Source organism: Eurosta solidaginis, chromosome 1 (assembly GCF_040869045.1).
Source record: "Eurosta solidaginis isolate ZX-2024a chromosome 1, ASM4086904v1, whole genome shotgun sequence".
Lineage (NCBI taxonomy): Eukaryota > Metazoa > Arthropoda > Insecta > Diptera > Tephritidae > Eurosta > Eurosta solidaginis.
In genome coordinates, this window is record NC_090319.1 from 160187508 (window position 1) to 160200512 (window position 13005).

Consider the following 13005-nt stretch of genomic DNA (forward strand, 5'->3'; position numbering starts at 1 on the left):
TACAATAATACAGGCATGCTTAACCAACGAAACGATATCATTTCGTTACGATAATCAACGTTAATAAACGAAACGAAGTCATTTCGTTTCGTTTATTAACGTTAAGATCGTCAAATTAACGAAATGATTTCGTTTCGTTTTCTGCCATATCAAAACGAAATCAAATCGTTTATGTTGATTATTAATTTCAAACTATGCTGGCAAAGCTGATTGATGGCGGAGTCATTAAAGGTGAAAGCATTAGCCAAGCTGATTGCAACTTTTCTCATGAATTTTGACAGTACAAACATTTCTCAGAGCATTTTTGACATTACCACCAACGAATTACACAAACAAATTACATAGAGTTTGTGTGTGTATGTGCGCTCGTTGTTGCCACCTTACGGCTTCACCATGGCTATAGCATTGCCAGCACAATTCAAACATAAAGTATCACGTTTTTGTTAACGTTTTTAACGTAACGAAAGCTTTTCGTTTCGGTTAAAAACGAGATACAATTTATCTTGATAATTTCTTTATCGATAATATTTCGAAGTGTTTCAACGGAAACGGTGGAAATTTTTTGATAAACGATTAGCTTAACGTTAAGGTGCATCCCTGCAATAATATAAGCGTGTTAAAAATTGCTTGTGTAACGTGGCTTGCGTCGCTTCATCTGTTTATAGATCTTCCCAACTTTCGAAGTGATGGAGCAAAATTAGTAGTTTTCGCCATAATGTATATGTTGTTGGAGCGAAAATCTCCATCGATATGTGTAGAAAAGAAAAAGTCGATAGGTCAATCGGCAGCTATTACAAATCACTAATAAAGATTGCGCATTGCCCATGTAAACAAAAGATCAGCTGTTTTTTATGGGCAATTTGTACGTCATTTTCCTTTAACTCTTGTTCTTTTCTCTCTTTCAATTGCTCAAGCAGACAACTGTGACGTATTTATAGAGAACTAAGCAATTTTGAATTCGTGAAAACGCAATCTTCTGTTTTTGGTTTGTGGGCAGCTATCTAGCTCTGTTATGTTTATGTATGTCAAGTTTTGCCTGCATATAAGACCAGAAATCTAATAAAAGAAATGTGAAAGTCCAGGTTTTGGTGTATAAATAAAATGTAATGATAGAAAGGTGCTTGAAAAAAAAGTAGCTTGTGAATAAAATTTATATTACGAACACTTATTTCAATATACAACCTGATGGATGGTACCATATCACAATTGCCGAGCTTTGAGGGAGGCAATGATACTAAATGTTATGGTGGTAATGACTCTGGAGTTCCATCAAATTTGTGTTCTAAGTCTCATCGCAATTTTAAGTTGCTCTGCGATCCGATGTTAATAAAAGGTGCTAACAAGATATATCGATATGATGGTGGAGTGGCCGCAGGCCAATCTTATTCCAATATAGTACCTAGGGACCCTCGGAATCCTATAACTCGTATACGCTCAAAACCAATTGAACCAATGAGTCTCGTTGTTCCACGGTAAGAATTAAATGTATATATATATATATATATATTGCCTTTAAATCGATCGTGTCTTCCAGTCTAAAGATCGACCAGAATTATATAGGAATTCCGCCTCCCCTCGAGATCACAATAACAAATTTGAATGACAATATTGATAGGCAATTTTTATCGGGAATGTTAAATAAATGTGGCCCTTATGATGAGATCTCCATATATCATCATCCAACAAATAATAAACATCTTGGAATTGCTCGCATTGTGTTTGAAAATGTAAAAGCTTCCAGGTTATGCATTGAGAAATATAATAAAAAATCAGTTATGGGAAAGGTGACGTCTTCATTCACATGGCTTATGATGTTTATTAATGTATAATTTTTTAGGTTTTAAGTGTTTTTAATGACCCATTTGGTAGAATTTGTAAGCAATTAATCGATCGACTAACATCCAATACTTCAAGCATTTTATTCAAAAATCAACATAAAATAGATGTAAATCAAAGTTGTACTGAATATTTGGGAGGTACAGAAATGCATCATGATTATCATATTGAAAATTCCCTTGGCTCCGGAGCATTATCTTTAAATAAAGCACAACCATGTGTTCTAGATCGCTCTAAAAATTATACAAATACGTATAGGAGAAAACTGAGAGATTCAAAAGATAAAGATATTAATCAAGATAACCATTCGAGTTTAAGGCACGGAAGTACAAATACATTTATTCGATTAGACAACGAAGGACGTTCCAAGGAAAAAAATGAGCGAATAAGCCGACGCGACCGTGGGCGAGACTACCTAAGAGATCGTGAACGGGACAGACGGCGTTCCTTCATCGGTCCAAATAATAGGATTTATTGTGAACGGAGTTGCATTAGATCTGAAACCGACCGGGATATACACAAAAGCAAGAACAAACGAAACCCCCAATTAGGTCTATTTGATATGTGTAACGTGCATCGTAATTCTGCGCCAAATTTGGTAGCATCAGCAAATATTCCAATGGACCAAAATTATACATATCCTTATTGCTATAACACGGTTGCTGCCCACAAATCATGCATTGCACAGCGAACATGGTCTGCTCCACAAGATCAATCACAACCCCAAGATGGAAATCCTCCACCTCCTCCTGACAAAACGCCTAACTGGGACGACCCAGAACCTGCGCCACCGGGAAATTCTACCACTGAACATTTTGGAGAATCGAAAATTTTAAATAAGCCACGAGAAAGACATGAAATTGAACCCGTGGAAAAATTTCTCCCCGAAGTTAAAGTTAACGCTGGTGAAACAGACAAAGTGGACTTGGATACTCGAATAGAACTAATGTTTAAGAGAAAATCTTTAGGAAACGCACCGCCTTTTCTTCAAATAGATAGTAGTGAGTCAGATGCTGGGGAGGAGGACAACCTGGACGATGGTACGAGGAACTCAGACACTAATAAAAAAGATAAGGCCTCGAGCACAAAGTTCAAAATATATGACCAGTGTGATGCAAGTGATATATCTTCAAGTGATGATGGAATTCTTAAAAAAGAATTAAGTCCAACTCCACCAATTCGGTCATTTCAAAGTGGTGAAAGGCCTACCGAAAAACAAGTTGAAAAAAATGTTTTTTTAAACATATCTGACAATTTTACCAACCACATTACCACACGTAATTTTCCCCATTGCTCATATACCAATAAAAGAAGCGATAATTCAAAGCCGAGTTTGGCATACCCGACAAATTTTTATAACGATACCACATTATCATATTGCTTTCCCAACCCCGCATATATGTATTCGTCATACATGCCTGGTTTTTCCGGTATGGCTTACGGTCCATCGTATAATAAAGATTTTGGGGGTCATATTCAACAATTATCAACTGATAAATATTATATAAATTCTAATTATAATTGCAATCAAAATAATCCTCTTAAAAAGCAAATAGAAGCTGTATTAGGACGTGTGAGTGCGGAATTGAAACAGATACTTAAACGCGACTTTAACAAAAAAATGATTGAAAACACGGCATATAAATGTTTTGAGTCTTGGTGGGATGATCAAATACAAAACTGTCGACATAGGGAAAGAGCTGTACCGTCGAAAGAAAAATTTGAAACGTATTTGAACTGTTCAAATACATTACCCACTGACAAGGCTCCTGATATAAATCAGCTAATAAACAGGCAATGTGATATATCTGATTTACGTTCATTTAGTAGCCTTGGGTTTCGAGCCTCAATACCAAAATTGCCTTCCTTTCGTCGCGTTCGTAAAGAGTCTATAAAACAGACTAAGGATGACTTGGAAAAACACTTAAGTGATCAAGATGAAATGGTGCAATGTTCTGATTCTGAAAAGGATGTCGCCAATTCATTTATTAACCCAACTCGCAATAAAGGCGAGAAGGTTATGACATCTTTAGAACAACTATCCAAATGTAAACGGAAAACAAGTTCATCGAGTACTTCGTCGTCGTCTGAGGATAGCAGTGAAGAAATACAGACAAGCGATGAAAGCACTTTTTCCGAAGATAATTGTAGGTTTTTCCCGGAAATCGATCAGAATCTGGATAAAGCAAAATGTGATATACAAACCAAGCAGAGATTTCCCGAATCAGTTACCTGGAAAGCTGACGAAGAAAGTCAGAAACCCAAATCTGGGAATAATTATGTTTATTCTGAAAGTGAAGACAGTCAAAACTACCGAAGTAATGAAATTGAAAGTAAAACAAAAAAATTTGAGAATTCGTCCAAAGGATCTAACAATTTCCCTATTACTGCTGATTTAGAGGACATAAGTAAAGAAAGTACCTTAATAGTTACTGAAGATAACGAATCAAAATCGGCACCAATTTTTACAGATAATTTAAGTACAGCTATTGCAAGTGTAGTCGTAAGTGCGGTAAAAACAAAAAAGTCAAGGATCTTTGATTATGATCGCATTTATAGTGATTCAGAAGAAGAACGGGAGTATCAAGAACGACGTCGACGTAATACTGAATATATGGCTCAAATAGAGCGCGAATTTCTCGAAGAACAAGCGCTAAAATCAGTTGTGCCTCATAACAAAAATGTTATTGCAGAAGAAGGTATGAATAGTTTAGAACTTTCGAGTCCTCCAGAGCAACAAAACAGTGCAACAGATTGCTTTAATAAATGTACACAGAATGCTACTATCGTGTCGATGAGTAAAAGTAAAGCTGGGAATACCCACGAACTGAGTAAAAATGCAGCAATTATCACACTGGATACCAATATGGAACTAGAGTGGGAAAGCCACTACTTATCGGAAAAAGATACGCGAGCTTTAAATATACCGACGCAAAGTATAGAGATGGGACAATCGATTACCCGACAAAGCAGCGAATCGTCAAATTTTGCGGATCCCTCAAAGACTATTCGAATCCTAAGTGATATAAAAATGTCCCCATCGTCTGACGGTGATTGCAGTCAAGCAAGTCAGGCTAGTCAAGTGGCACTAGAGCATTGTTATTCATTACCCCCTTATGCCGATATATCGAAAGACACTAAGGTTCCAGAAAGTGGTTTTTCTTCTTTCGTGGATAGTGCTACCAACATGCAGCAAAATTTGGCGCACGATCACGGTGGATATGTAACCCTCCCATTTTCTGAAGATAGAGATATTTTAGTATCAAAAGGTAACAAATCCCTACAGCAAAACTCCAAACCCGGGCCCGGGCGGCCACGAAAATACTCTGCAAAATGCCTTAGGGAAAACGGAATTGCACATAGTTCTTATAAACTAAATATGGAGAAAGATTTGGTCTCTAAAGAAGTCTTTATGAAAAAAATAATGTCACAGCCTAATTTCATTCCCCTTGAACTGTTTAATTGTCGCGTAGCAACTGACGAATTGATGGTACTATACGAATTTCTTACTAAAGGGATTGATTTCGAAGACATACAATATATTCGAAAATGCTATGATATTCACCTTCAAGAAGATACGTATGGGTAATTAACAATATATGTTTACAATTTAGAACTCAATTAGAATGAAAATGTATTTCGTTCCTAAATAATTTCTTTCAGATTTTGGTTGAATAATACTCATTGGGTTGATCATTGTGTAACGGATCGTGCCTTCATTCCGCCACCTACAAAAAAAAAAAAAAAAGGAAGATGAACTTAAGCGACACACAACCGGATGCGCACGCACGGAAGGTTTTTATAAACTGGATGTTAGAGAAAAGGCAAAACATAAATATCATCACACAAAGTCTAATATAGACAGTTTCACGAACATTAACCGTTCTGATGAACAATTGCAGCAATCGCACAATAAGCTAATATCAAAAATGCAAGGAATTTCTCGAGAGGCACGTTCTAATCAGCGACGTTTGCTTACTGCCTTTGGGTCAATAGGAGAGTCTGAGCTGTTGAAGTTTAATCAGCTGAAATTTAGGAAGAAACAGCTTAAATTCGCTAAATCTGCAATTCATGATTGGGGCTTGTTTGCCATGGAACCAATCGCAGCAGATGAAATGGTAATAGAATATGTTGGCCAAATGATACGTCCAATAGTTGCTGATTTGCGCGAAGCCAAATACGAAGCTATAGGGATTGGCAGTTCATATTTATTTAGGATCGATATGGAGACAATTATTGATGCCACGAAGTGCGGAAATTTGGCTCGTTTTATTAATCACAGTTGTAATGTAAGTATTTGGAAGTAATTTAATGAACATTGTTAAATATTATCCTTTTTTTTATAGCCTAACTGTTACGCTAAAGTCATTACTATAGAATCTGAAAAAAAAATTGTTATATACTCCAAACAACCAATTGGTGTAAATGAAGAGATTACTTACGATTACAAGTTCCCATTAGAAGATGAGAAAATTCCATGTTTATGCGGAGCGCAAGGCTGCCGGGGGACACTAAATTAATCATGATATATAACTCTTAGCATACCTTATTATGTAATATAAATGTAAGCTGAAATTTGCGTAATATTCTTTAAAGGTCAATAACTGAAAACCGGTGTTTAAGTCAGGTTTAGTTAAAATTCATTATTGATAAATTTAGAGTTTGTCTTTTTTACCGTATCCCACCAAACTCACTAAACATGTTTGTTTCATCAATTGTGAGTTGAAAATAATGAATTCTCTTCTATCAAAACTCATTGAAATATTTATCACTTTTTTCGCATCAAATTTTTATATCGGTTGTCCCATGGAAGACTATTACATACACTCCTATAACGGTATCCGATGGATGCCGGGAAAATTTTAGAATAGCACCCCCGAGTTCGGGGTAAAACTTGGTATCAAATGAAAGAGGGAGTTGTTCCGATCACAAATATATATATTTTAAAGTGCGCAAACTTATAATTTAAAAGTTATTTCTTGTTAAAATTTGCAAATTTAGCAAATTTCTATAGGACTTTAAATTACAATTTACACATCTTTCAAAACCTTAATCCACATACATATCTATATAAATTGGCAACGATAAAATTAAATTGCATTTTTGTATATTTCACATTTCATTTTTGCATTGTTTTTACTTATTATAAATACTTTTATTAAATCAATCGCGCTTTTGTAGCAACATGCACATTTATATATATATATATATATTTTATTGATGACATTACAAAGCTGTGCTGCCACATAAACAAAAAAAAAAACAAATATAAATATTACCTTACCACCTTTCAGTTAATAAAGAAAAAGGAAAATATATATTTTTACTACTCATTTTGAAAAGTTGGAACACCTTTCAGCCGCCTACGCGGAAAGGTGATCTGCGCAGAATTACTGTGCATGGCGCAGCCGGTGTTGGATCGGCTAACATAACAATAAACATAAGAGTTATAAAGGCCGAATTAATGGTGACTTATAACCATAAAGCCATAACCAGATAAAACAGCTGATCGAACCTACCTTATGGAAATCAATGTAATCGTTTAATGGTGCCATACCATAACGCTAACTTGATTACATTGATTTCCTGAAGGTAGGTTCGATCAGCTGTTCTATCTGGTTATGGCTTTATGGTTATAAGTCACCATTAATTCGCCCTTAAGGTAATATCAGCTCGTTCATGAATGCAAAAAAGGGCTTTTTCTAATTTTTGGTAAATAAAGACTAGAAAAGTTAAAGATATATATACATCAGATGAAAGGTATTTTTATGAGTTATTTTTCGATTCTGCACTTGTTCAGTTTTTTAGATGTGGCAGCACAGATTTGTAATGTCATAAAATATATATACGTATACACATACAAAAGTTGTATGGAAATTTGCAAACTTTAACAACAAATAATTTTTAAATTATAATGCCCCTATTACCGTTTACAACTCAACTCTGGTTGGGTTGAAATTTCGCAATTTGTTGGGTTGAAATTTCGCAACAGATTACAACTCAACCTGCCAAAAAAAATTTCGGTTGAGTTGTCTAGTCTTACAGCTTTTTGTGGCATTGCCGTTTACAACCTTGTGTTGGTGTAGTTGTCAAAGACGTCAAAATCTTACAACTGCTTGTTAGCAGTTGTCTCATACAATTTTGCAGTTGTTTTGAAAAAATTTTTAGAAGACGGTTCACCACCTAATTTTTAACAAAAATTTTCAAAGTTGGTATCAAAAGACACGTTTCGACCTCCGATTTAAGAATCCGAAAACAAAATTTGTAATTCTTTGCGACAGCATGAACAATAATCCGAAGGCGGAAAAGAAACATTTTATCTCTGTCCGGAGATATTTTCAGTTGAAGTTGGCGATTTTCATGTGGTTGTTGTAATGTTATTGTCTTTTTTCGGGTTTTGATTAATATCTTTGGAACGAGTTAAAATTTTTATTTTCCGCCTTTGGATTATTAATACTGATATCAAGACGCGTCGTTTAATACCTCTCTCGATATTTTTGGACACGTATTAGCAGTGTCATGCTGTCGTAAAGAATTACCACAAAAATTTAAAATTTTATTTCTAATAAAATCTAATTTCATGTGGTTGTTGTATTTTGCCAGATTTTTTGTACACAGCTATGCAGAAAGGTGTTGGACCCAACCAGATTTATTTTTACGAATCGCGGCCAAAGGCCGCCAACGCAAAAAGATGTTCTGTGCAAAAAAACTGTGGAACGGGCCTCATATTTCGGACCCTCTCGGGCCATTTTGTGGCTCTTTGTAAATATCTTTCGAAAGAAATAAAATTTTTAATTTCCGCTTTCGAATCCTAAAAACGGAGATGGAAACCCGTCTTTTGATACCACCTTTGATAAGAGTTATATGGTGCACGGGCTTATAAAACGTTACCAAAAAAACAAAAAATTTAAAGCCGGTAGTTAAACCTTTTTTAATCAAACAATAATCAACAATTTTGTACACATTTCTAGAAAAAACAACGTTTAAACGAATTACATTGAATAACTTTTTGACTTTATGTAGCGACATTCCATAGTTGTACGAGGCTGGTCGCAGTTCGGATGCAGCCAAAATAGGTGAAATTATGCGATTCCCATTGATACTAATCACTACTCCTGGGAATCCTATTTGAGTAAAATACAGTTTTTTTCTGTTTGGGTTTTAATCTACTTCGCACAAATACGCTCCTCAATAATATCTAAAACCAGTCCAACACCAAAATCATTTCCACAGCATATTTGATAGCCGCCGTCAGCAAGGAATCGGAGTGTGGCGCATAATTTTAAAATACGAACGCGTATGCGGAAATGGTCCTTAATTTTGTTTAGTACTGAGTAAAATGCTTCCTTTCAAATCTGCAAAATAACTTCATATGAAGCTCATTATTTGTCACTTAAACATTTTCTTACTTGGTGCTTGGTAGTTCCAAGGGATTGGAATGATCACGCGAATGTTTTCCGTATTCACGACATGTCAATCACCAACATTTTCGCCATTATAAAATAAATTTCATATAATATTAATAAAAAAATTACATTTGAAAATGCTTAAATTTGTGCCACAAATTGATCAGCTGTTTATTTATCTGTCAAATCATCACTTTCTTAGCTTGGCAGCACCAATTCAACTTCAACTGAAATAAGTTGTAATTCGTAATACCAAACAGGAGTTGAGTTGTCTGAAAGTTGTTTTAATTACAACCCAACTAAGTTCAGTTGTATACCGTAATAGGCCCTTAAGTTTGCGCACTTTAAAATATGTATATTTGTGATCGGGAGAACTCTCACTTTCATTTGATACCAAGTTAAACCCCGAAATCGGGGGGTGCTAAACTAAATCGCTGCCTGGATGCCTTCCGTGGAGAATGGGAATCGAATTGAGAAGATATGGAATTCAAGGGGTTGATAAAGGACTCATAAACCTTTATAGCTTGGTGAATAAAAAAATCCTAATGTGAATTGAAGCAAAATTTTTAAATATACCGTAATTAAAATAAAAGGTGGACTATTTTTTATATTTTTAAGTAAAAGATATGCCATTGTTTTTTTTTTAACAGAATTACAATCCACTTTTAGCACAATTCCGTTTCCATAATGTCAAGAAATACCTTCGAAATTGTTGGTAGAGCCATTACTAACAGGTAGTTTTACCAACTACATTTTGATAGCTGGCTTCGGCTAAGATTAGCAGACTTGCTGTGGATGTAATCACGGGAGGAAAATTACTGCAAATTATGCTTATGCTTTAAGGGTGTCTATAAATCGAAATTGTTTAGCAAACGTTTGAATGAAAATGTTTACTCGAATTATAACTAAAATTTACTTACTTTACCTATTTAAGGGCCCATTACTGATACTTAGCATATACTTGACTTGACTTGAGAACTGTCACTTACAGTTCTGTTAATGCATGTTACTGATTACAAAAACTTAGCAACACTTAACTTGACTTCGAAGTCTGTTGAATTTTGATTTTCTATGTAAGTTCTAAGTGACGTTTACATTTTGAGATGCCATTTGTTTGTTTCCATTTCATTTTGACATTTTGTCATAAAAATTAACATTTATTGATTATAATGCCAAATTGTGTGCGCTAAGTGGAGTATAATCGTGGCTAAGTTGCCAAGTTTACGCCAAGTAAAGTCAAGTCTATGCTAAGTATCAGTAATGGGCACTTTAAGCCGGAGTCATTGGTGCCGTATGTCGTATCGCTGTATCCGTATCCCTAACGTAATCAGCTGTTTATCGTTACGACGGTAAACCAAAACTCAGTTGGTTGGCTACGATACGGTTACGACCTTAGCGGCACCAATAATCGATTGCATTGATTCTCATAAGGTTGGTCGAATCAGCTGTTAAAAGGTTACCGATACGGTTACCGATAAAGCACCAATGTCTCCAGCTTTACTCTATGCCTGTCAGCTCGAAAAATTGCCCGTGCTCTATCCCTCACAAACCTAATGCCTGCGGTCACATATGTAATACTTTTATATTGCTATTGTAAGGTAACCCTTATGTTTAAGTGTTGCTTGATTGTAAAAGTCAGTCCGTGCTTATGAAACACAGCTTGAATTCACATTAACAAATGTCAAAATGAATGACGCCAGATTTTTATTCGCATTCAAACCGACCGGTCGTGTGTAATCAAATACCTTGTCTTGTGCGCCTAATTTAATAATTTAATATAAGTGCTGTATTTAATTAAATCGCAATAAATACATTTGTATAGTTTTACATAAATATAACCGCCATCTGACTATTTCATTTCACACACCATAACGTGAGTGCAAACTGGTGCGAAACAATTGCACCGTTTAATAGCGGTAAAATAAATACACGCCATTAACTCAACACGAAGAAAAAAATCCGAGAAACCAAAAGAAGGAGAGAGTCAATAATGAGAGGCAGAAGCAGCACCGTAGATGACATCAAAGAAACAAGAAAACCAACAACTCATTTCAGTAAGCAAAGCACAAAAAAAGGCGGTACAGTAGGTTTAGACTAATACGTACTGTAACGAATTTATGGAAATTCCGCTTATTTGCAACCTTCTACTAACTTTCGTATCGCTAAAGTGTTGAATAAATAACTCCAATATTCAACAATGCAAAATGGTCTTTATTAGACTACTTTGAAAGTACTTCACAATAACACTTATACTTCGCAACCAATAGCGTGCTCAAATCAAACTGATTCCGGCCTACTCAGCTTCTGCTGCTTTTATACTCTCTGCCCAAATGTCTTCTAGACTCCTCTACCTGGTCATCGCTATACGCGCGTGTATTTGTAGTGTGTAACCATATGAGTGTCTATATGTAAGCGAAGCAGTAGCTGCTGATGACATGCGTTTGTGAGTATCTCTCTGCTGCTTGTATGTATGTGTGTACATGATGATTAATTTGTTTACGTACATACAAGTGTGGCAGCTTACTTTATTGTTGTTGTGGCTTTATTTACTTAGTATCAGATTAGTGATGTGAGTATCACTTCGTGTTACTAATATTCGTCACACTGCCCTCCACCTAAGTCCGATCGTCCCGATCAGACAAATATCTCGATCTAACCGCTGCTAGCCTCTCCAAATGAACCACCCTTCTATTTCGTTGTTTCCCAATTGTTTGTATGCGGCAGATGACATCACTGACCCTCTTCACAACTCTGCACGGGCCTTCCCAACTGCACCAAAATTTGGATGGAACACTTTTCCGCCGGTGAGCAGTACTAAATCTCCCTTCAAGAAACCTTCCGAATTATTGTTCTTGTCGTACCTATGTTTCAGCCTACTACTCATCCTGGCCCGTTCACTCACACTCTGTTGTTTGGCCAATACACTACTTCGTAGAGTTTGCGCTTGACGGATTGGCTTCGGATAATCAGTATCGTTCCGACGTTTCACAACAATAGTGCGCTCTGGCTTGAAACCACCTTTGCATTCTTTCTAGGAAATTCTGTCGTTTGTTTTGGGGTATCCATTAGGGTTTGCCAATGCCAGTGTTTTTCTCGCGTGTACCTTGAGTTTTGATTTGTTTGGCCCATTCATTCCATCAACCTTTGCCCGATTTACTTTCTTTGACTTTTGTGGTCTCTGTTGAATCTCCTCAACCAGCACTCGCTTACTGCTGAACCCTTTCTCCAAACTGAAGTTAAGTGGTATATCCTGGTTCTTATAACGCATATTCCTTCTTTGCATGTTGATCCTGATGTCATGGTCAACTAAGAAGTTCACTCCTAATATGAGTTCATCAACGATCTTTGCCACAACGAATTTTTGTAGAATCGTGACCTTTCCAATTAAGACCTCACATACCACTTCTCCTTGAACTTGATTATACTCGCCAGTGACCGTACGCAATCTTCCTCCAGGTAAGGGTTTTACTCTCCTGTTGACCAAGTCAGATCGGATAAAGGAATGAGGTGCTCCCGTATCTACAGTCAGTACACGCTCCTTGCCGTCCACACTTCCTCTGACGGCACGACTGCTCAAGTTTCTTCCAATTTGCGAGATAGATATCAGGACATTCAATAGCTGGGGCAAGTTTTCGATCTTTACGTCAGACTCGTTCTTGCTTATCTCCTCCAGCTTTACGTTTCTGACCAGCCAATTTGGAACTACCAGGACCGGTGCTGCAATGATGTGCAATGTGCCCTGGCTTACCGCATTTGATAACTC

General features: G+C 36.3%; 1 protein-coding gene across 1 annotated transcript; it reads left to right on the forward strand.

Moving 5' to 3' along the window:
- Positions 1–987: 987 nt before the first annotated feature.
- Set1 (SET domain containing 1) lies at positions 988–11086 on the forward strand. Its single transcript, XM_067760001.1, is given in 6 exon segments — positions 988–1472; positions 1535–1784; positions 1838–5421; positions 5500–5563; positions 5565–6125; positions 6183–11086. Coding segments are annotated over 6 exon segments (4920 nt in total). The 5' UTR covers positions 988–1185; the 3' UTR covers positions 6357–11086.
- Positions 11087–13005: the final 1919 nt, after the last annotated feature.